The sequence below is a fragment of the Marmota marmota genome, unplaced genomic scaffold, assembly GCF_001458135.2.
Source record: "Marmota marmota marmota unplaced genomic scaffold, marMar, whole genome shotgun sequence".
NCBI classification, from domain to species: Eukaryota; Metazoa; Chordata; class Mammalia; order Rodentia; family Sciuridae; genus Marmota; species Marmota marmota.
The window spans coordinates 5,905,112-5,929,878 of NW_026000206.1; the positions used below are offsets into that span (position 1 = coordinate 5,905,112).

Sequence of the window (24,767 nt, forward strand, 5' to 3'; positions counted from 1 at the left end):
GAGGTGGCGCGGGCTCCGGGGTGGCTGCGCGTCCAGGTGCCTGTCCAGGGGGTGGCGCGGGGCTCGGGGCGGCCGCGCTTCCTCCAGGGAGCCATGGCTGCAGGGGCCGGGGGTCGCGGGGCGGCGGCGGCGCCGAGGGGCTGAGGCGGCCGCGGGCTGCGCCATGGCAGCGCCGGGTTGCGGACCCTGAGCGCGGGCGGCGGGCGCGCACCATGAACTCGTGGGACGCGGGCCTGGCGGGGCTGCTGGTGGGCACGATGGGCGTCTCGCTGCTGTCCAACGCGCTGGTGCTGCTCTGCCTCCTGCACAGCGCCGACATCCGCCGCCAGGCGCCGGCGCTCTTCACCCTCAACCTCACGTGCGGCAACCTGCTGTGCACCGTGCTCAACATGCCACTCACGCTGGCCGGCGTCGTGGCGCAGCGGCAGCCGGCCGGCGACCGCCTGTGCCGCCTGGCCGCCTTCCTCGACACCTTCCTGGCCTCCAACTCCATGCTCAGCATGGCCGCGCTCAGCATCGACCGCTGGGTGGCCGTGGTCTTCCCGCTGAGCTATCGCGCTAAGATGCGCCTCCGCGACGCTGCGCTCATGGTGGCCTACACGTGGCTGCACGCGCTCACTTTCCCTGCGGCCGCGCTCGCCCTGTCCTGGCTGGGCTTCCACCAGCTGTACGCGTCCTGCACGCTGTGTAGCCGGCGGCCAGAGGAGCGCCTGCGCTTCGCGGTCTTCACCGGCGCCTTCCACGCGCTCAGCTTCCTGCTGTCCTTCGTTGTGCTCTGCTTCACGTACCTCAAGGTGCTCAAGGTGGCCCGCTTCCACTGCAAGCGCATCGACGTGATCACCATGCAGACGCTCGTGCTGCTGGTGGACATCCATCCCAGGTGAGATGCCCGAGCTGGTGCTCCGGGAACTGGGCGAGAAGTCGGTGGGAGTGGGGGTCTGGGGACCCAGTGTGGATCGTGGGGGAACAACTCTTCCAACAAGCTCCATTTCCTCCTCAGAAAGCCAGGGTAGGGAGGGGCCGTCCTCGGGACTTAGCAGGTGCCTAAACTCAACAGATCAGGGCCACCAAAAACATGGGTGATATGGGACATGCCACTTTCTGAAGCAAAATCAGTCAGAACTAACTTGGTCTTCCTTGTCCTTGTCTGTGTTTGTAGCTGTCAGTTTAAGTGACATGGGAAGACAGTGGGCTCTGTTCACTGTTTAAGGTTTGACTCGGACCCTGAGAGGGTGGCCAGAGCCTTAGGAAGCCTTTGAGAGCTCTTCAAACTGAGCAGGGCTGCTCCTCTGGGCCCTTCCTCTCTCCAGTGTCTGGCACTGCCTGTGTCCTGACCCTCTGTGTGTGTGTGTGTGTGTGAGAGGGAGAGAGAGAGAGAGAGAGTCCTTGCCAGATGGAACCAGGCTGTGCCCTTCCCTGTTGCTGGCTCTGAGGGGATGGAATTGCTCTCACCCTCCAGAAAGCACTGTCCAGTGTCACCTGGCCTTGGAGCCTGAGGCTCCTGAGACAGCCTGCCCACCCACTTCCGGCCCCATCTAGCTGCTGTTTCTCAGGAGGGCAGAGGGAGGCAGCAAGCCCAAGTACTGCTGAGAACCTCTGCCATCCCCAGAATCCCCCCCCCCCCCCCGGAGAGGAAGGAACTGTAAGCTGAGCTGTCCTGAGCTCACCTGGCTTTCCTCATGAGATTAGGAAAGCAAAGAGGGAAAGTGCTGGTGTGTCTCTTCGAATGATGCTGTTTATGTCCATGGAAAGCAGGCTCCCCGTCTATTGCCTGAGACCCTAGGTAAGGGCTCTGGTATCCCTATAGGTGCAGGACGTGAGGCAGGCAGAGAGCCCTGGTGAGAGAAGCTAGGGCCTTCCTGCTGTGAGCCGAGCCCTGGACCCAGGATGCACATGTTCCTGCCCAGCACCTAGCAGACCAGAGGTGTCAGTCTGAACAAGGGTTCCTTGCTAAGCTTTTCAACCATGAGCAGTAATGCGCGGTCCTTGAATCTCGCCATGCCTGCACATATAAAGGCGTGGAGGTATGGGTCCATTGTTGCTCCCAAGAACAGCCACTCCTGATTACATGCTAGAACAATCTTCTCACCACAGAGCCTTCCTCACAGAATTACATGCAAAATGTACATGCAGCAGCTCTCACTGCCTGTGCCCAGCTCAGTGTGTGGGAGGAACATGCTGCAGCCACACTCACAGACCTGTCCGCTTCCCATCACCCTCCACTTTAGAAGGTGCATCCCTGGGGCTCAGGCCAGGACTGCTCTTAGAAGATGCAAGGAAATGTTGTTTAACTTCAGGACTTGAACAAGTCCTAGAGAGGGCCCCTCACCATGAGTTTCACAGCAGAGAAGAGATGGAACTGGGAAAAGAGTCAGTTCTTATTTAGACTAGTTCCTGTTTGACTTCTAGAAGCGGGGTGGGGGAGGGCAGTGACTCCCTTTCAGCCCATTTAGGGGACAGGGGCCAGCAGCAAATCTCTCTCTCTTACTCCAAGCCAGACACTGTGGGAGAGTTCCTGGGGAGATCTTAGGGAAGGGCCCTCCTCTCCCCACTCCCCTCTGGGGGACCCCGAGGAGCTCCTAGCTCCTACCACCCCAGGCCCTTCAGGGCTCAGGAGCAGATCCAGCCTTGTTGGAGAGGACAGGTTTCTGGGTAGCCTCAGGCCCTGCCCCACTCCCAGAGGCCCCAGTCACATCCAGGGTCAGGAGGCCCCACCCGACTCCCATTGCACCAGCTCCATGGATGCTGTGGAGCAGTGGGCCACTCAGCGGACACTGCCTTGTCCCTCCCTGAGGGCTTTTGCCCACCTAGAAGAGACAGACATGCCTCAGGGGACTCCCTGACAGCTAGTCCTCTGGCATCTGTCTTGGCAGCTCCAAATTCTTCCTCACACAAATGCAGAACTACACAGCTCGCTCTGGGGCTGTCTCTGCATCCTCTCACTGGGGCCTCCTCACCCAATTTAGTGCCAAGAGCCTGTGTGACCCTGGGTGCCAGTCCTGGGTTTTCAGAAGCCAGACTGCTTTCTCTGAGCAGCCAGGGTGGCTGGTGGAGTTTGGGCTCCCTGGAAGTTTTTCTTAGCCTCCTGGGACCCATTTCAGGATCCCTGAGGCCCAGTGTGGCATTTGTCAGGAGGCTCTGGTGGTATCAGCTCTTTCTGCAGGATATTAATGTGATGCGCAGCAAGCCATGCCCCCTTTCTTCAACACCCCCAAACAGCAGGGACCTTCTCTTCTTTAAATACAGCCTTGAGCAGCATCCCGTGCCCCTGCCTGTCTGTGGCATTTCTCCGGTGATTACATTTTCGAGGCAGGTTGGAGTTTCCAATGTCTGATCCACACCTAGCCCTCCACCGGCTCAGCTCAGTGTGCACTTCTCTCTAGTCCCAACTCCTGACCCGCTACAGCCACCCCTCCCTGGTGCTGCTAGGCATGCATGCAGGTGCCTGCTCTATCCAGTCCACTGCAGGGCCAGGCTCATTGGTTTGGGTTAAGGACTTTTGAGAAGGAGGATGCTGAAAGAGGACTCAACCCAGAAGCAGCCTGGGCTCTCCCCTAAAAATTCAAAGGGTCTGCAGGGCCTCCCCTCTATGTCCTATGAACCATGCCCACAGAGGCTGACTGATAGCTGGCTCTGGAGGATGTCAAGTGGTGGCATCGTAGTCAGAACCTCACCATGCCCTTGACTTTACAGATGAGGAAACTGGGAGACAGGAAGTGAGGCACTTGCCTGATTTAGCAGATCCAGAAAGTAGCTTGAGTCCAGAATCATCCCCTGGTCTGTGGAGCAGTTAGGCAAATGGAGGCTCACCAGCAGTGTGTCTAGACGTGTAGGTGCTCTAAACTAAGCTCACTAACTGGCAAATGGAACATGTTCTGTCCCCTTACTTTGGCAAATACACCTTTCCTGCAAGGTGGAGTTCACGTTTAGCCTCTACAGGCTCCTTGGAGGTCAGCCTTGTTCTTGCTGGGGAGAGGGGAGCTGGGCCACTGGCCTCACCTCCCATGCTGGCCTACCCAGCACTGCAGGGGCCCTGTGCACCAGGAGCACATTGCAGGCTGCAAAGCCACGAACACACACTGCCCACTAATGCTGCTCCTCAGGCCTAAAGCGAGGCACTCAGGCCACATAGTCCGCCCTCAGAGGCACGGGGCCAGCGGGAGATGCCTGCACACATTTTGGGAGCAGGATCAAGGCATTTGGGCAAAGAATGCCATGCTTCAAGCACTGAGAATTTGGTCTACAATGGAAGTGTGGGCTGGGCAATCCCCTTTGCCCTGTGAACTGGCCATTACATGGGGAGCAGTGTGGATCCCCAAGATGGGGGGTCAAGTTGTACCAGCATCCTGGCCCAAACTTAGGGCTCTTTCCTACTGTGAGTCAGCTTGTCCCTTGCCTTAACAGCTGGAAATCCAAAATGGGTCACTTTGTGAGTGCTTGAGCATAGGCTGAGACTGAACTACAGTCAGCTGGGGTCACTCAGGACCCAGGCTCTGTGTGGAGGGCAGGGAGGTAGCTGTGGCTGGAAGGTGACAGCAGAGGTTGCCTCATTCACTGACTCTTCAGACCTTCCCGGAATTGCCACCCCTTTCACCTGGTGACAAGGCCTGCTAGGAGCCTGTCTTTGACCCCAGGAGTCACAATGCTGGACAGCCTCTCCCCTTTGTCTTGCACAGACTGGGGTGGACCCGCCCCAACTCCGCTGCAAAGCTGACTTGCTTGCCCCCTGGCCATGTTGCCAGCTGTGGGTGGGGGAGGCTCAGCCTCTGCTCTGATTCCTCCCATGGATCCAAGGATTCCAGGTGCCACCACCAGGCCCAGGACTGTCAGAACGCTCAGCACTTGGTGATTTCTATGGGTGACAGTGGGGTTGGGGGAACACCCCAGAACCTAGGGTCATCAGACCTGGGATGAGGTCTGGTCCTGTCCAGAATTTCCTGAGTGGCCTTAGACATGTCCCAACCCCCTCTGCTGGACCCCAGTGTCATGATGTGCAGATGAGCACAAGACCGGCTCACGGGTTCCAAGATTTCCAGGAGCCTGGATTTGCAAAGCTCTGGAGGGAGAACGCGGCAGCCAACGCCAAGCGCTTTCATGATGCCACTGCTCTGGGAGTGGGCGAGGGCGCCCAGGCTGCGCCTAAACCATGGCAGTGACAAGCCAGAAGCTGGCTGCTTCCCGGGGAAAGGGACCACCCTGCCTCACTCATCTCCTGCCACTTTCCTCTTCTCACCTGGGAAGTAGAAGATCCCAGGGAGGAAAAGTGGAGCCAGCCTCCTCTTTCTCCAAAGTTCAGGGAGGGGGTGATGAGGTTCCCGACTGCAGCTTGGCTTGGAGTCAGTGGCCGGATGCCAGTCCCACCCGCACACCATTGTCTGGGTAGCAGGTCCTCTTTCCCTTGGGGCTGTGAGCTGGGTGGATGCCGTCATGGCCCTAGCATCTAGTGGCTCTGTCCCAGCAGAGACACAACCCCAGGCACAGTTCATAGTCTACAGATGCCCTCTGTGCTCCACACAGCCAGGTAAGGACGGTCGCTTGGGGTCCCTGGAGGCCCAGTGGGGTCACAGTCCTCAGGGAGTCAGGACTTAGTCTCAGGCACCTGGCTGCTGGCTCTGCCTTACTGCACCCCTGGGGCAGTCCCTGGCTCCAGCTCCTGTTTATAAATGCTCAGGGCAGGACTCTTGCAGTGGGAGAGGAGTTTCAGGGCAGAGTTGAAACATAGTATGGAATTATTGAATAAGTTTCTATTGAATGAAGAATGAAAATTAATGGTCAGCATTTATTGAGTATTTACTGAGCATTAATTCAGTTATTCCCAGTGTAACCCTACAAAGTACAGACTCATTACTCTCATTTTAGAGATGACTAAGCTGATGCACAGAAAAGCTGTGTAACTTGCCCAAGGCCACACAGTAATGAAGTGATGGTGCCTGTCTTAAATCCTGAGGTCTGGCTCTGGTTTTCATGCTTAACCACTAGGTTAGCAACCAAGAATGGAGGCCAGGCCAGTGGAGGTGTTTCACACTGTTGACCATCCTCACTTTGTCTGATAGGGTTAAGATGCTTACAGTTCACTTTTTAAAAAATCGATTTTAGAATGTATTTCTAGCTCACGGTCATCTCTTTTGAAAAGATCACTTAAAAAGTGACTGAGTTGGGGGCTTCGGTTGTGGCTCAGTGGCAGAGTGCTTGCCTAGCATGTGTGAGGCACTGGGTTCGATTCTCAGTATCACATATTTAAACAAATAAAAGAAAACAACGGCCCATTGACAACTTAAACAAAAAAAGTGACTGAGTGAGTTTTCCCACGATGTTACACTCGTTACGTGGTCACCACTGACGTATGTGACAGCAGAGTGCTTGCCCTTTCATTTCCCCTCTGCACAGGCCTTTTGGAAGCAGGAAGTTATTTCCCCGTAGTTTTTACAGCACAGGGAGTGACCCTGGTCATCTGAGCCTGTGAAGGGTCCATTTCACTCTTTCAGGTCACCGAAGTGCTACTGTCCTTCTGAAGACCCGTGAAGCTTCCCTATTCCCAAGGACCTCTTGTGTTTTGGGGGAGAGGTTTTCCATGTGGCAAGGTGAGGGGGCTGCTGCTCACCTGGAGACAGCTAGGTTCTCGGCCCCAAAGCAGGGACCTGAGTTCCTATTGGGAGGACCCAAGGAGCTCTGTCCTCCGCAGTGGCCCTATGGCTGGCAAGCCCTATCTGTCCCTATGATGAACAGCAGCTCTAGTTATGCCTGTTGTGACAGCCCCTTAGATAAATGAGAAACTGGGTTCAGGGAGGTCAGGTGACTTCCAGGAGGTCACACAGCTAAGGGCAGAGCTTCAGACCCCTAAGCCAGAGCTCCTTCCCCCACAGGGTTGTTCTAAGCCCCTGGGAGTTGGCAGTCTGTCAGGTCACAGATGGAGAGGGCCCAGCCCCAGTTGCTCTGGGGTCCTCTTCCTGAGTCCTGTATATGAATTTGGTGCTTCTTTTCAGGAGATGCCCAGAATGCTCTGCTTGTCGGGGCAGTGTGCAGAGATGGCACAGGACACCTGGCTTGTGTCTTGCAGCACACCTGTCATGGATAGCACTGAAAGTCCTGGGGGAAATGCATGAGTGGTCAAATGAGGGGCCCCCGTGGTGAGGACTAATGCTGACATCGAGCACGACAGGATCCCCATCGTCCTGGTTTGCCTGGGTCTGAGGGCTTCCCAGGCTTGGGACTTTGCGTTTTAAACCAAGAGAGTTGAGTTGGTCACCTCCTTGCACCCTGGCCTCTGGGGTGGGGCCACAGCATTCCCTCCTCCTCACCTACACCCTGCAAGTGTCGCCTGAGCGGAGGACTTGGGTAGAAAACTTGCAGGCACTCAAGTGCAATCGGAAAGTCGGGAGATTAAAGCCCATCTCTGGGGATGTGACCTTAGCCCCCACTGTGTGCCTGCCGTGTTCTTCACGTGTCCTGGGTGGAGAAATCCGAGTCCTGGTGCCTCCCTAGGAGACATAGTGATTCAGACTGTCAGCAGGTGTTGCTGAAGGCTGCAGAGCCAGTGCCTGGACTCCTGCCACCACCCAGGGTCTTGGGACTGAGAGGGGCTCCCAGACATGGGGCTTTCCTTTTAAAACCAGGACAGCCCCCTGCAGACCATTTAGAATGCAGGACTGTCATGTTTAAACAGGACATCTCAGAGAAGCAGGAACACATTGCTTACCCCACTGCCATCACTCACCAACTGTGTGATCTTGGGAAAAAAATCACTTAACTCCTCTGAGCCTCCGTCTCCTTATCTGAAAAATGGGGACTGTACTGATATCAGCCCTCAGCTTGTAGAGTCGTGAGTATCAGATAAACAAATGCACGTGAGCTCCTGTCACAGGGTCTGGCGTGGCACATACTGAAGACTTGGGAATGTGGCTGTTGTATAGTGACTAGGAATTGATGAGCAATATTAGTCATGAGCAGTGCATTTTCAACCCATATGAAACCTGTTCCTACCAAGCTCAGCTCCCAGTTCCTCTGTGGATTCCTGGAAAGGCAAAGTCAAGGGAAAACAGTTCCGTGCGAATTTCAGGACCTGTCAGTCCAAACCTACACGGCGTTGTCCATCTGCGACAGGAAGTCTGAGTAGAAGAGCTCTGAGCACTAGTAAGATGATGGGTGCCCTGGAAGGACGGGCGCTGCCCGGGCGCTGCCGGTGCTCCTGGACCTGGGTCTCCAGTCCCCTCCCTGCTGCTTGCTCTGGTTGAACAGGGGGTCACTGGCAGCTGGTGCCTGACTCTGCCAGGCTATCTTCGCTTCCTGGGAACGCTGTCCACAGTTTCCTCCTGGCCATCTTTAGTCAGTTGAATTATTTAGAACCTACACATTAAAAGAACCTGCCCAGGTTGGGTGCCGTGAGATGGAGCGCGTGGAGCCTGGGCCAGCTTGCCTCCGGGGCCTCCTCACCCGTGATAACAGGCAAAGTAGCTGTAGCTCACACTCCTCCTGTCGCTGCACACAATGGGTCACAGAGCCTCTGCTTTTTGCGGGCCTTTGGGTACCAGTTCTGGGCAGGCCCTGGAGTGGATCAGAGCAGGAGCAGGCGTGGTCAGAGGCATTGGTGGCTCCCATTTCCTTTCTCCAAACTGCTCCCTGATTCCACGAGGACTTGGTGGCCTCCTGGCTTCTCCAAACTCCGTCTCTGGAGGAATCGGTGACCCAACAATATGGGCTCTCTAGCTCCTGGCAGGGTTGAGGTGTGGGGATGGAAACAGGCTGAGGATGTGGAGGAAAGGAAGCCCCATGCCATGCCACGTGCAGGGACGCGGTGCCCCGGGGAGAGGCCAGCTTTGAGTCACATGGATAGGATTCGGCCCCCCTGCCGGCCAGCTGAGCAGGCTGTTTGGCCTCACAGAACTCATGGCGTTCATTGAAAAACAGGGCAGGTGAAAAGCACCCCGGAGGACTGATCCACTGATCGGGGTGAAGTTAAGAACTAGAAACTCTGCTCGGTAAGAGCGGTTCCGAGGGCTGGTGCGTAGTAGGTGTGAGTGAATGATGCAAGTGTAGCAGGAAGAGTCGATTTTATTGGGACTCACTTAAACACAATTGCTCCTGCTTCACCTGCTGTATGGGCTGAATGCCTTTCACGTATCTGTGTGCTGACATGGCCTTATGGTGTGTACAAGAGAGCACACACATCCAACAGGCACTGGGTGTTGTTATATGACAGACGATGGCCTCAGGCTTAGCAGTGTCACACAGCTTGCTCACGGTCACACAGCTGCAGCCAAGACTTGACCCCAGGTCTCTTGGGCTCCATAGCCCAGTGCCTACTCTGGAAGTCACTGTGTGAGTCTGTCAGTAGTACCTCACTGTGAGCTGGCAGGCTGCCTGGGAGTCACCTTCTCTCTCTTCCACACAGTGTGCGGGAACGCTGTCTGGAGGAACAGAAGCGGAGGCGGCAGCGGGCCACCAAGAAGATCAGCACCTTCATAGGGACCTTCCTCGTGTGCTTCGGCCCCTACGTGATCACCAGGTGAGCTGAGCCCTGGTGTGAGGGGGTGGGGCTTAGGAGAGCAGAGCAGGCCCAGGACCCTTAGCAAGAGCACCTTCTCCAGGGTGCAGTGGGGACACAGGGCACTCACCTGGGTCTGTGTGTGCTTTTCCTCTTCAGCCTTGGATTCTTTTTATGATAATTAATTATTGTTTTAATTGTGTCCAGTTATGGGGTACAGTGATAATTTGATGCATGTGTACAGTGTGGAATGATCAAACTGGGGTGCTAACATTTCCATCTCCTTAAACATTTTTTTGAATTTTTTGATTACTATGTAGGAATTGAGTGTATTTATGAGGGACAGTGCGATATTTCAAAATGTGTCTACAGTGTGCACTGATCAAATCAGGGTCGTTAGCAGTGCCGTCTCCTTAGCATTACTTCAAGTCTGGAGGCTTTGAGCTCTCTCTTGTAGTTGTTCATGAAATATGTAAAAGGTTGTTGGGAACTGCAGTCACCCCACTGTGCTGGAGCATATGACTGCTGTCTGCACTCTTTGGGGACCTACAATCCAGCCTGTGAGTCCCTGCCCCCTTCCAGCTTTAGTAATCCCTATTTCACATCCAGATGGACTTAACATCCATCCGTATGAGAACATGTGGATTTTTATCTTTCTGTATCTGACTCATCTCACTCAACACAATGTTGTCCAGTTCTATTTATTTTGTTGCAAATTTCTTTTTTCTTTTTGGTACTAAGGGTTGAAACCAGGGACATTCAGCCACTGAGCCGCATCCCCAACCTTTTTTTTTTTTTTAAATTTTAATACAGAGTCTTACTCAATGGCTTAGGGCCTTGCTAAGTTGCTGAGGCTGGCTTTGAACTTGCAAACCTCCTGCCTCTGTCTCCCAAGCCACTGGGATTACAGGTGTGTGTCACTGTGCCTGGCCAAATTACATTCTTTTTATGACTGAATATTCCACATTTTCTTTACCCTTCATGTGCTGACCAGTATCAGGGTTGATCTCCCATCTCAGCTACGGTGAACAGTACCGCAATAAACATGGGTGTGTAGGTGTCTCCTGGGGATGCTGGTTTCATTTCCCTTGGACATACACCTGGAAGTGGGGCAGCTAGATCGTGTGGTAGATCTCCTTTTAGTTTCTTGAGGAACCTCCATACTGTTCTCCTAGTCCAACTTGAATTATTTCAGGTTAGACTCAGAACCAAAAAGGCGTGAGAGACCCCTCACCCCCAACTCCACTGCATTCCAAATCACAGCGTTCCAATCCTTTGCCCAGGCCCACAACCCCAGGAGGCCTAACACAAGGAAGCAGGAAGAAAAGCAGAAGAGACCGTGTTCTAGGCCTGGGCTCCTGCTGCCCACTGAATGCTGGTTAGTGCAGCCCCGGGTGTCCCCAGCCAAGACACTGCAGGCTTGGGGAGCATGTCCTGCACTCAGCCAGGTGGGCCACCTCTGCTGGGGCTGGGGCCTTTCCCATGTTCCCAGACGGGCTTGTGCTCCCCTAGATCTGCAGCCCGAGCTGGCCAACTGCAGGCCGCTGTTCTCGGGTTCACCTTCCTCAAGCCAGCCCGCTTTGGCCATGACATTGCCCCATGTCAGCCTCAGCCAGAAAAAAGAAAAAGAACTTATCACCCAGTCTGTTTTGTGGACTGAAGGGAAGGAAACACCCGGTGACTGTGTATCCATAGTGGCTCCACAGTCTGGGAAGTGGACGGTAGCAAAGAACTTCCGTGTTCTATGAGGAGGTGGAGAAGGAGCTTCTGTCAAGCCTGGAAAGTGGGGTCTGTACAGAGTTGTGTGTGTGTGACAGACAGAAAGACATTGAGACAGCACAGCCCAGCATCCCAGTGAGCCCCAGACCCCTCAGCTGCAGGGTCCTGGAAGAGCACCACTGCCACACTGTCACCTGGCACTCTGACACCCTGGCAGAGGACCCACTGTGGACAGTTCTCTGCCTCCTCCCTGTGGTCCTTACGTCACGCTGAAGCCTGGTTTGCTGTAGTGTCAGCCACTGAGCCCAGTTCTGCCCTCTGCAGCCCAGGAGAAGGCGCTTTGCTCCCAGACTTGCAGATGGGCAGGGAGCCGCCTCCCTGTGCCCAGTTGTCTTTTCTTCCTTAGACCACCCAGCTCCGGTGCCCCCCGCCACTCTCTCTTCCCTGGTGTGCTGCTTCCTTCTGGGAGACCTAACTGGCCTCATCTTACCATGAACACAGGACCTAGAACTGCCTTCGGGTCTCTGGACAGGTTGATCTGTGCAGAGCAGACTCACCGGTTCTTCCTTCTAGAACTGTCTACTAGACCTCAGCGTCATTGACATTCTTTGATGTTTAACAACTTCCCTGGCCCCACACACTGAATGTCAGGAGGGTGGCTCCCCTCTCCAGCCCCCCAGTTTCAATAACTGAAAATGCCTCAGACATTGCCCAAGATCTGTTGGGGACCAGACTTTTCCCTGGCTGGGAACCATGGATTGAGACCCACTAATCCAGCCATGAAGCCAGAGTTCTCACAGGACACAAGCCCCTGCACAGTGACAGAGGAGAACAGGTCCCCTTGCCTTCCCGGGAGGTGGAGTGCGTGGTCAGCAGCATGGCTGTGATGTGTGCCTCCCAAGCCAAACCCCAGCTCCATCCCTCCACTGCATGACCTCGGGGCCAGTGCCCTGGCCTTGCTGGGCCTCCAGAGGGAGTGTGGGTCATGAGGATAAGAGGACTCAGAGCACTGGTGTGTGTGGCACAGGCCTGTGTGGATGACATCCCTGGTCATTGTCCTCCCTCCCTCTGATATAAGGAGTGGGCTTATATCAGGGGAAGGGAGGCATGGGCTCACGAGATGAACTTGAACGCTTGGAGAACAGGTCATAGCTCCAGCTTCAAATAATCGGACTTTTCTCTGGGTTAATCTCATTTTCCAGCTTTTCCCATTTTTGTTTGTGGATTGATTCCTTCAATGGTGCCCAGCAATACTTTTTTAGTACAATTGACGGTAGGTTCACAAGTCAATGTGGACGGATGGATGTATTTTCAGTTTTATGTTTCCAAATGGGTTTGATGTATTTTGAGTTTTAAAAAACATGCACATAACTGTTCATCCTTCATGGGGATAAGCAGCAATCTACTAGGAGAAAAGCTGTGCACAGGAGTCCTCATGAATACAGAATATGGCTCTGCTGGAGCCACGCTGGCCCCAGCGCCACCACCCACTGCTCACACCGGAACCCCCAGGGACTCACTTGGCCAGTGGCACTAAGGGCACGGCTCCGGTGCAGGCGCCAGTGCTGCTCTCTGCTGCCTTCCTGTCCACAGAGATGAAAATCAAATCCAACTGAGGCAGCCACAGACGGTGTTGGGGAATTCAGAAGGAAAAGTTAAGAGCAAGCTCTGTCTCTTAAGCCAGCCCAGGACTGTGCTTCCCTGCTTAACCCTGCAAGTCCCACTCGGTGCCTGAGGCTGTACCAGAGCTGGACAGGTGCCCTCTGGACCTACCAACATGCCCCTCATAAGTCGAGGAAGCCAAGGCTTGGTCAGGTTCCGGGCTTGCAGCCTACCCGCGAGTGATTCATCCAGGGTGACACTGGACTAAGATCGGATGGTGGCTGGAGACGGGGGGCCTGGCAGGATGGGAATGCTGACACAGAAGGGGGCTTGTGCTGTGACATCTGTCACCCTTTGAGCTGATTGAGAAGATCCATCTGACCGGGGGAGCTCCTTCTCTTTGTCACATCTGCTTGACAACTTTCTCAGATCAGGAAGCCTCATCTCAGCCTGGAGCCCAGCGTTTACAAGGATCGTTCAAGTCTCCAGCTTCTTACTGGAGAACACAGTCTGTGAGGCCATACCTGCCACCTGGTGAACACCTGTCCTGTGTCCAGGGATATGGCCACACTCCATGCCTCACCTGGGACAGCTCTCCTGCAGGGTGGGAATACCGAGGCCCAAGGGGGCTCGGATCCTAGTCTAGGTTCAGAGAGGTGAGTTGCCCAGGGACACATGAGCAGGGAGTGGCCAAGCCAATGGTCAAAGTCAGCATCAGCCACTCGGCTACAATTTATCCTTTGGCCCATGCTACAGTTACAAGACTTGGGGACCAGGCACTAGAGACACAGAGATGCCCCTTGGACAGATTTTATCCCCTCCTAATGTCAAAACACAAGCACCTGGACATGAACCCAGGCAGCACCCAGGCTCTCTTGTAAAGCAGGCACATGGATTTTCTGAGTAAAAATGGTGGGTCTACATGACACTGTCCCCATCTCCCACCTGACTGGCAGCATCTTATGTGACTGAAGCAGAGCCCAGGAGGCCATCAGCGCTGGTGGCAGAGCAGTTGGCAGACCTGGTTGGCACGTGCTGACCAAGTAGTGGCTCTCATAAAGATGGTCTCAGAAAGCCCAATGCACCAGCTGGAGAGCCACCCGTAGCTGTGCTCGGGGGTGTGCCATGACAGCGGGGGACATTCGCAAAGGTCTTAATAGGAGTCTGACACCTCTGCTGCACAGTCACACTGGCTCCCGTGTCCTCAGATCCAGGGTCAATAGGACTCTCCCTGGAGCGACCGAGCAGGACCTGCAGAGTCACAGCAGCCTCCTCGAGAAGCACTCGCAAGTATTTTCTGAACTGAAGTTCACGGATCTAGAAGCAGTTGTCAGGCCGTCATCTCTGCAGTGGTCTATGCTTACAAATAACTGTGGCCGTCTTAAATCATTGCAGTCAGGCTTCGAGGCATTTGCAGATCTGACAGCCCCATTATTGTGGCTTTTCAAAGTAATGGGATCATGTGGCTGGGAGAGAGGTTCAATGTGCGGGTGGCTCCTGAGTGTTAATATTCTATCAGTAAAACTGCTTTTCCACTCTCATGCCTCATGAAAATTTCAAGCATCAGCTTATGACTTTCAGGTCTGCAAGCATGAAGACCAAGTTCTCCAGAAGTCTTGGGAAGACAATGAGCTGGCTTGCCGAGGAGTGTTCTGTGGCCTGTGTTGTGAAATGCACCGTGTGTGTGTGTGTGTGTGTGTGTGTGTGAGAGAGAGAGAGAGAGAGAGAGAGAGAGAGAGAGAGAAATGAGACAGACAGATGATGAGCACAGACTGTAGGAAGAGAGGGCTCTAATTTACTGCTTTAAAATCAGTATTTGAATGCAAAGGTGCTTGGCTTCTTGGAAGCAGAAACTAAGTCCAGGCATGGGCAGGCACTAGTCACTGGTGCCCACGGTGTCAGTTCCTGTCCTGGTTCTTTCATGTCCTGGCCCAGAGCCTGGACACAACACTGCTTTGGTTTTGTCTCTGTAAAATTGGGAGAATGATATGGTGGGGTGGGTGATGCTTGTGATCAGTTGGTAGATCCTGATCCCTGGGGGGCCGGGAGGAAGTGCTGGTCGGGGGCTGCTGTCCTCCCCCCAGGACTTGCTCTCCTTGGGGATTCCTGTCATGGAGAAGGTGGGGACATCAGTCTCCCCAGGGTCCAGAGAATGCCTCAGAGTTCTTGAAGATGTGTCCCCATCTTCTTTCCTTGCTGGGTGAGGTGAGAGGACCCGGTGAGTGAGGGGCCATGGTGGGCAGCCTCCTGTGTCCATTACCCTGTGCTCTGACAGCTGGGAGTGGCTAGCCAGCAGCCTCGTGGGGCTTACTGCCGAAGAAGAGCTGTGGCTCACGGGAAGTCCCCAGACACATGGAGCAGCAGGGGTGTAGAGGTGCAAGCAAGTGCACAGGGCTTAGGGGGCATGAACTGGGAGGCACTTTATATCCCCAACACACACACACCCCGCTGCCCAGAGTTCTTCCATAAAGGGCAAAGTGCTGGCACTGGAATTGCCTGAAATGCTTAAAAAACTGAGCACCGCCCCTGCCTGTCCTCTCCCATCCCAGTGCTGTCCCCTCACCTGGCCTGCTGACAGGAGACCAGGGGTGGAGATGCGCGTGCTCATGTGCTCAAAATGCTGTCTGCTTTATACCCAGGGGGCGCGTGGGAAGCCATCCTGATGTCTAATGGGCAGGTCTGGCAGGTAGTAGGAACAGTGCGTATGGGGACAAGCCCTGCTTCCTGGAGGGTGGGGAAGGAGCTTTGGCAAACCACCAGTGTTGTCCTTGGTACACACAGGGCTCTAGGAATGGGGTGGGGCGAGGTGCCATTTTGATGTTGTGGCCAGGGACTCCAGGAAATCCAAATGCTAGACCATCCCTCACCCTTGTGGGTGCCTTCGGGGTCTCAGTTTGTTAGGGCTGCCATAGTAGTACCCCAAACAGAAGGGCTTAAACAACAGGAAGGCACTTATATGTGGTCCTGGAGGCCCAGGGTGGCGGTGTGGACGGCCTGCTTCCTTCTGGGACTGTGAGGGACAACTGCCCTGGGCCTCTCCCCTGGCTGTGTGCTGGTGGCCTCTGGTGTTCCTTGACTTGCAAATGCCTCTCCCCCACCTCTGCCTTGGTTAACACCTGCTGTCCTTCCTGTGTGTGTGTCTGTGCCCAGATTCTCGGCTTGCCTGAGGACGTTAGTCCTGTTGGGTCAGCCGTGCCCACCCTCTCCCTCAGACCTGCTCTTCATTAATTACATCTGCAATAACCTTCAAAGGTCACAATTCTGAGGTGCTGGAGATATGACTTCAACGTATGAATTGGAGGGTGACACAATTTAGCTCATCACAGAGACAAGAGGAAATGCTGTCTCGAGTATTAACACCTGAGCCCAATAACTCCAGGCCCCGTGCTAGATGGCAGCCGGGGGGCTTGCTCCTGTGGGGGGCTTCTGCTCTGCCAGTTGCCCCGTCTGTCAAACGCTGAGGCCACCAACCCACTGTGACCACCAGAGGGAGGGGTGGGCAGGGGACTGAAATACGCCACCCGGGTAGAATGGAGGAGTGTAGAGTGTAGACTGGGACTGATCTGAGTCACGGAATCCTGTCTTGTCAAGGAGGGTGTAGGAAGTGGTGTAGGAGGCGGTGGCGGAGGGGACTTGGTGTTAGAAGATGGGCTGAAGTGTTCCCTGTCTGAAAGGTCATCTGGGAGGGACCCTGTGGTCAGCCCGACACCTACCCAGACCTGGAATTAGGAAGAAACAGTTGGGCAGTATGGACACCCTCGCCTCTTCTCAGCCCCCATAACGGATGGAGCCAGGATGGGGCAAGGCCCGCCACGGAGGGGGACATCCCAGCGCCCCCTGCTGGAGGCCAGGGGAGCCTCGTCCAGCTCTGCGCACGCCCCAGCTTCCCTTTGCCTGGGGCCTGAGGAAGGAGAGACCCTGGCTTTTCAGAGCAGTAGTTGCCCTGTGTGCTGTAGGGAGAGGCGAGAGGCAAAGTCCTGCCGAGCGCACGTCGACCCTGTGGGGAAGGGGCTCTTGGAGTTACGAGGGGCCTCGGAGCAAGTCTTCTTCACCCTGAGTGCTGAGAGTCAGGTCCCACGGTGGCCTCGCCGGGCCTTGCTCTGTGGTTGGATGGAGACTCTGGCTGGCTGCCCAGCCTCTCTGAGCCTCGATGTCCCTGCCTGTAAGATGGGGATAATGATCCCCTCGGCAGGAGAATTGTAAGATCAGAGATTGTCCATCAGGGCTTGACCCAAAGAGGACCCTAACTGGGGAGTGTTCGTGTGGAGCCGACAGAGGTTTCCAAGTGCCATAGATCATCTCCATTTTCCAAATGGTGAAATTTAAAACTGCTCTGAATAATTTTATTCTGTGAAATCTTCAGAATCGTCAGATGACGATTTTGCTCTGGCTGGATGGGTTGATGATATTCAGCTCTTTAATTTGGGGGAGAGTTACAAAAGTTACCGGTAGAAGGCTAGACAGCCATTTGCTGGCCCCCAGCTAGTTCTCTGTGAGCATGAGCTGTGGATTCTAAATTCAAGGATTTTGTCTCTTTAAATTCATCACTTCTCAAAAATAGGTCTCATAAAAGAACATATTTCCCAAATGCACACAGTCCCACTTCAGCTCCCGAGGACCTGAGAGGAGACGGATCCACTGTGCCCTGGGGGCGGGGGGCAAGGGAGAGGGAAATGGAAAGGCAGCCAAGGGGCTCGGATGGACTCGCTGGAGGTCTGTTCAGGAAAGGGGCAGTTCTGAGGAGGAATGGAGCCCCACAGTTCCCTGGGAATCAGGACGTCCAGCTAAAGCCAGCAGGAGAGCTCAGCTCCGGCTCAGCTCTGCTGAGATCCATCCTGCAGATACTCAGGTAGAAGAAGGTGCCAGAGTAGAATACAGGGCCTGGACCTACTGCGGCCACTGATATGCTGTGTGATGTTGGGCAATATCCTCCCCTCTCTGGGCCTTGATTTCCTCAGTCAACAATGGGCACGGGAGAGGGTGGTTTATGATCTCCAAAGTCTCTCCCAGCTCTGAGTCTTTGTTTGTTTGTTTTAAAATCCTATGTTCATGCTGGACCATGGCCAGATATGAGGGTGCTGGACACTAATGTGTCTGTTTATGCAGCAGGAGGCTCTCACCCCTCACAACCTGGCACTGGCATCATTGACTAGTGCCAGGAGGACCCTGAGAATTGTACCCTTGGACACATGAGCTGTGACTTCTTTTGTCCTCCCCCAGTGAATGAGGGTCACTTCAGGGTACCTGACCTTGATCTTATCAGAGCCCCCCAGAATCCCAACCTTCTCAGCCAGCAGCTTCTGTCCTGCATAGGACCTGCTTTGAGCTTCAGGCAGTGTCACCAAATGACCCCCAGCCCTTTCCCTGCTTGGCCTTGCTAGGAAGGCAGAGCAGGCTCGGGGCAGTCGTGCCAGACTCTGCCGCTGGGAAGGATGACCGGACCATCTTGCCTACACCTCTGGCTTTTCATATAAGAGCTGAGTTCCAAGGTGTGGAGAGATATTCCCAGGGAGCTGGAGCCAAAGCCAGAGCACCATGAGCTATCATCCCGTTTCATAGTGAAGCTTGGGATTTAGAGGTGGTCAGAGCTGAGTTCAAATTCTGCCTTTGCAGTTGACCAGCCGTGCAAAGTTGACCGGCAAATTATCTGACCTCCTGGGACATGTTTCTTTATCTGTGAAATAGAAATAAAGCCGGGCACGGTGGTGCACACCTGTAATCCCAGTGGCTCGGGAGCCAGAGGCAGGAGTTCAAAGCCAGCCCCAGCAACTAAGTGAGGTCCTAAGCGACTCAGTGAGACCCTGTCTCTGAATAAAATGCAAAAAATAGGGCTGGGGATGTGGATAAATGGTTCAGCACCCCTGGATTCACTCCAGTACAAAAAGAAGAAAAGATAGCGAGATACATTACATCCCCCAGGTTCGAGGGTACAGTGTCTAGAATGAAAGAAGAGCCTGTGGACGCCCACCATCATGCTGCTGTTGTCCTTGCTGCCTGAGAGGTGGTCTCTGAGCAAGGGCCCGTGGCCAGGAAGCCGTGGGTGGGTGCAGACTGGAGCCTGCCTGTGGCTGCCCACGTCCGTGCATGGCTATGCTCTGAGTGACAGTGACGTCCCGTCTCTCCGCAGGCTGGTGGAGATCTTCTCCGCGGCGCCCATTGGCCCCCACTGGGGGGTGCTGTCCAAGTGCTTGGCCTACGGCAAGGCCGCCTCGGACCCCTTCGTGTACTGCCTGCTGAGACACCAGTACCGCAGAAGCTGCCGGGAGATTCTCAACAGGGTCCTCCACAGACGCTCCATCCGCTCCTCGGGGCTCACAGGTGACTCTCACAGCCAGAACATCCTGCCGGTGTCTGAGTGAAGGACCGCTCTCCCGCCGGAGAGTTTAGAGGGAGGTGGCCCGCAGAAGAGGGAGGCGGCTGGGCTCCTGGGCAGACACCCTGCCACCGCCCCCTGGCCAGCCCAGAGCTGTGTTTCCCAGGCCTGTAGGGCTCCGGGGCTGCTCTCTGGCCCCTGAGGGTGGAGGTTGGATTGTCCTGTGTCTCACCAAAGGATGCCACAGGCTGTGCTCAGGCCCTTCTTCCTGAGAGGCCCCCCGGTGGACGACAGTGCAGTCACTGTCAAGGATGCAGAGTGCTGGTGGCAGTGGAGAGCCATGCGTCCATCTGCTTGCTGACCACCGGATGTGGATGGTCTCATGGGACATTTCAGGCCTGCCCAAATTGAGGCTGCAGTGACCTGTGGCCCAGACCTGGCGACTCCTTTCCACTTGGTAGTGGTGGCTGCTTTAACCCAAATATTATCCAGCTGGGACCCTTAGTGGGGACCCCGAGACTGTGTGCCCACGGGGTAAGAGTCTGATAGTTGGTGGCTACTGACGGCTGCCCACCCATTGTCTTAGGAACGGTATATTGGATTCAACTTTTATCCCCCACACCCAATAAAAAGAACTAATGTTTGTGTGTGTAGACAATCTTAGCATGAAAATGGTTTAAACAGGCAGGTGATACATGTACTAGGTTCTGATCAGGAAATCACCTTCCTGTGAGTTACATGCCATGAATGTGGAAGCCAAGGAAAAGCAGGAAGAAGGTGGCTGATGGGTCTCTCTCCTCCCCATTTGTGACCTGAATTGACAGGAAATGTTTTGCCTTGTTTTATGCATGTGGTCCAGCACACCCTTGAAATGGACAGGTGAGAACTGACCAGAGCAGGAAGCCAGCCTTTATTTTTAGGCATTGGGTCCCATAATCCTAGGGGCTCAATCACCTAGTTTCTGTAAGTCTATCTGCAGAAAGCAAAGGGTGTCCAAGGTCACCCAGAACGTGCCCTGTGCTTCTGAAACTTTGACAGAACATGTAACTGTGATGCTTAGCTAATCCAGGAGCAACCCCCGTCTTGATTTCATACAAACCTAGATGCGTTGGCATAGGTTTTGGCCATCCCATCTTTATTTCCATTTTAAATCCATCTGTGAATGTGCAGAGCAGTTATTGCTCAATCCTAAAGTGATCCTTCAGGGTGGAAAGGATGGAGCCGTGGAATCAGGTGTCCCACTGTCTCACATCCCAGCCTGGGAAGCACTGGGTCAGGACACCACCCACCAGGGACCTGCCGGGAGAGCCTGTCGGAGTTCCCTACTGGGCAGCCCCAGTATTTAAAGGCAGAGAAGGGTCTGCAGGGTTACCTGGAAAGATACCCTCTTATTAACTCTTAGCTTTTCATTTAAAAGGCAGCTCAGCCAGGCCAAGTGTTGTCTGGTTCTAAGGTTTCCATGGAGACCAGAATGGAGACAGATGAGGCATCTAAGGAGGCTTTGAGCCTTCCCAGTGCTGGCAGAGGCACATCACGCCTGTCTGGGGGAGTCACTGGGGCACATCCCTCCCCCTTCTGTGAGTGGGGTTGTCATGTTGGTAGTTTTCGATCAGCCATGGTGGAAGTTTCTATACCACGAGAATCAGCTTCAAGTCAGGCCTCTCTCCCCAGGAGCCGGCTGTTAAGCATCTACCAGCACACCACTGCCGCACGGGACGGTGTGTTGCTGAAATGAAATCACTCTGTTCAGAGCCCATTTGGCCACTCAAGTTCAAATTGCAACAGACACACCCTTCCGAGCTTTCCTAGTGACAAGCAGCTGTCCACCCTCCATTGTCCCAATGCCAAAAGTGCTGTTGAGGTTACAGTCAGGCAGGGGCCAAGACAACATATACAATTGAACCTGACGGGAGAATCTCCCTTTTCTCATGACTACTCCAAAGCTGCACGGGAGGAGAGGGCAAGCCTGGGGATGCGGTCAGCGGGCGGTCAGACTCTGTTTTCATCAGTCATCGGTTTGGAGAGATGCAGTGGCAGATCCTCTCTGCTTGCTCTGCACAGGCATGAGCTGTACTTCTGGTGGCAGCTAGGTCTCCTTCCTCTTCTTTAGCTAAGAAGCAAGATCTGTCACCCACAACACCACATGTCTTGAAAGAGACATTTCATAATTGCCGTTGTATCTCTAAAACTGCTTAAAAGCTGATAAAAACCAGTTGTAGTGGCATCATGTCGACAAAACCCCAGATACGTCAAAGGCAGGGGGTCATTATCCTTTAGACACAGGTGTTAAAACCCACAGGGAAGCCCGACAAAACTGCTGCATCAGCGATCAATGCCATCAATTCTCCTATGATTACCTTTGGATAAAAAAGTCATCTATATCCCCCCCCCCCCCGGCTTCATTATTCCAGAATTACTACCTCATTTGGGAAACTGAATTGATCAGATGTCACATGGTTTTCTCAGGTATCACATGTAGGACCACCAGGATTTCAGGCACTGAGTCCAGGGGCCTGTGTTTGCTGAACTTCAGCCAGTGCAGGGCTTGACATGCAAGGCCCACCCTCGGGGAGCAACAGGACGGGGTGAGGACATTTTAAGAAGCTTGGTCATAACTCCCGCGAAGGACAGGCTGTCTGACTCTGCAGTCCCCACGGGCTCCTTCTCTGGTCCTGCACCTCAGAATTTGCTTTTGTGCTCATTCTGCCCTGATTCCAAGTTTTTCTTGGGTTTCTTCCTGAAGGAGGGGATTTCAGAGCCCTGGGGACCCCCAGGGCACAGTGCACTTGATGGGTGCCTTGGCATTTGGGTCTTGTGCCCTGTGGCCAGCTCCCTCCCAGATGTCTCGCGGTGGCTGCCCACCCTGGTTCACTTAGAAGGCGGGCAGGGAGGAGGCGGACACCTTGCACCGTTTCTTTCTCCCTGTGATTATTCCAGGACTCTGCTCAGGCTCCTGTCTCCCTGAGCAATAAAGAAGCTGGTCCTTTTTCATGTGCCTTTCTTCCTGAGAGAAGATGGAAAGAATGGGGCCACCCTCGTGTCCTGGTTTTTACCTGTGTATATGCTTGGGTGCAGGGAGATGCCTTTGTCTGGCTGTGACGAGACCCTCAGAGGAACCCAAAGGCAGCACATTGTTAGGATTTAACCCGAAGGCAGGCTAAAACAATCTGCTTGATTTTAATGAGGACATTTTATTTGGTGCCAGAAATCCCCTGGATCAGCTTACATTCTTTGGCCCATGCACACCACAAGGAAGAGGGCTGGGTGTGTTTGGGGCTCCCACTCCCTTCCCAAAAGCCTGGCAGATCTGAACAGAGTCAGGGCTCAAAATTCTCTATCCCTGGTGTCACCAAGGGAGGTGATTGAAAGATGCAGATTCTGATGTCCCCGCCTTCAAGAGCGATTTAAGAGTACAGACGGGACTTGGGATTCTGCATTTCTAACCATCAGTGCCCAGGTAACTACTCCCTCAGGAAAGATGATCACAGGTATCTGGTAACTGTGCAGAGAACTGGATGTTTCTGGTAAGTCTCCACTATCTTGTGTTTCCCAGTTCTCCAGTAGTCCCATCTCTGACTTTATTCAAGGGCTGGATCATTTTGTTCTCAGAAGGACAGAATGGATCTCTCCATGAGAGGCCGAGACCTCCTTTTGGAAGACGCCAGATCACGCGGGGGAGGCCCACCCTGGCCTCCCGGGGCATTTGCGAGCGGCGCTGCCCCTCCCCAGGGTCTCAGGTGGTGAGCAGCAGATGGACTTGGGTATTGGCAGAATGTGGTAGAGTTGGGGGCCTTGTCAGGGAAGAGGGACCCGGGCCCTCAGACGGTCCCTTGGGATAGCCTGGCTGTGGAAGGTGGTGGCCTCTGATGCTTTGTCCCTGACCAGAGCTCCCCCCCTCATCCCACCCAGCCTCGTAACTGGAAGTTGAGCCCTCTGAGCCAGGGCCAGGGAGAGATGGTTCTGGATACCAGTCCTTGGGAGTGGTGCCCTTGTGGGTTCATAGCTTCCTCCAGTATGGCCACCTCTGCCAGGCCCCCCAGGAGCAGGTAGTACAAAGGCATTGTCCCCAACAGCTGGTGCACACCTAGGGGAGCTGGACACCAGGCCCCGTGCTGAGGGCTCGGAGAAGTGTTTCCACTGATCTCTGTCATCTCAGTTGTATAGATCCAGGAAGATGTGTGGGTCTTGGGAGCAGAGAGGTTTCTGGGGGTATGCAAAGCAGGACAGCCCCCAGAATGGCAGGCTGGTGACGTTGGGGAAGGTCCCCCACCTTGCCCAGCCTAGGCTCTGTGGCTATCTCCACCGTCAGCCATACCCCTCACCCCACTCCCCGCGGGCCTTCTCTCCTCTGTGTGTTTGTGTGTGTGTGTCTCAGGAATCCCGAGGAAGGAGCATAGCAGCCACCTACATACTCAGAATGCATGGCCCAGAAGCCCCTGTCCCTGCAGGGAATCTGTCTGGCTGACATTTTAGATATTGTGTGAGATAAATGTGCTTTGAAAGTTCCCCCACCAAAGGACCGTATCACAGCGACTGCTCAGACCTGGTCAAAGGAAAGTGGCAGGGGCCAGACGTGGTGGCCCACATCTGGAATCCAGGCTGCTTGGGGGGGGGGGCCTNGGGGGGGGGGGGGGCTGAGACAGGAGGATTGCAAGTTCCAGGTCAGCCTGGGCAACATAGTGAGATTCTTTGTCAAAAATTTAAAAAAATAAATTAAAGACCTGGGGATGTAGGTCAGGGATCAGAGCAGCCCTGACTCCAGCCCCAGGAAGGGGGCAGGGCTTGCAGGCTTCCTCCTGCCTCTTGTTCTCAGAGGCAGCCACCAGGTTGAAAGCCTTCTAGTGCCTCCTTCCCCAAACACCAGGAGGAGGGGCAGGGGCCGGATGTAGTTTTGCGGGGGTGGGGGGTGGTGGTGAGTTACCAAGTGGGGAGGAGTCAGATTCCAAGGAATGGGATTCTTCAGCTTCCCAGGGATCTGCAAGAGGGAAGGAAATGAGGAGGATCTGTGGTGGCTTCACTGGGTAGGGACCTGGTACCACTGTGCAGAGGCCATGATCTTCCAGGGGTCCAGACAGCGGAGTCCTGGAGGGGGGACAGAATGACCAGTGGCACCTGCCAGCTCCATCCCTGAGCTGTGGAAGTGTGAACTGTCACTCCTGGGCTTTGTGTGCCAGGCCCTGTGCTGCATCAAGCCCTGGGGTGTGGCACCCAGTGGTGGGGTGCAGAGGGGGCTGGCAGGAAGGAGGGCTTTGGAAGGCTTCACAGAGACAGCGAGGTTTGGGCCAGAGAATGAAGAAAGAGAAGGTGAGTGAGTAAAGGAGACAGAGGAGGATGCAGGGAGGGAGAGGGGCAGGCAGGGCCAAGGAAACGGGTTCATCGGAGGGGCACCATGTTTCTTAAGAGCATGATTCACTCTTACACCAGCCATTTGTCCAGGGCAGTGCTCTCCCTGCATCCAGAGTGGGCACAAATGTGGCTCTTCAGGAGGGGAGTGCCACACATTTAATGTCAAGCTGGGTCTGAAAGGTCACTGCCACCTACCCCCAGGGACTGTGGAAGCGCTCACACAGCAGAGGCCACCGTGCTGCCCAGTTGTCCTGGGGCCGCTCAGCAGGGCAGCAGCCTCCATCTCCTGGGGCATGTGCCTCTGGG

At 54.7% G+C, this 24,767-nt stretch overlaps 1 protein-coding gene across 1 annotated transcript in view; it reads left to right on the forward strand.

Moving 5' to 3' along the window:
- Gpr26 (G protein-coupled receptor 26) overlaps nt 1–24,563 on the forward strand; it is a 24,806-nt gene extending 243 nt beyond the window's left edge. The window contains exons 1-3 of the mRNA XM_015498475.2: nt 1–880; nt 9,389–9,502; nt 18,930–24,563. The exon at nt 1–880 is cut by the window's left edge and continues 243 nt beyond it. Of these exons, the coding sequence (XP_015353961.1) occupies nt 213–880; nt 9,389–9,502; nt 18,930–19,161 (1,014 nt within the window). The 5' untranslated portion in view covers nt 1–212 and the 3' untranslated portion in view covers nt 19,162–24,563. The remainder of the gene's footprint in view (nt 881–9,388; nt 9,503–18,929) is intronic.
- The last annotated feature ends 204 nt before the right edge of the window (nt 24,564–24,767 follow it).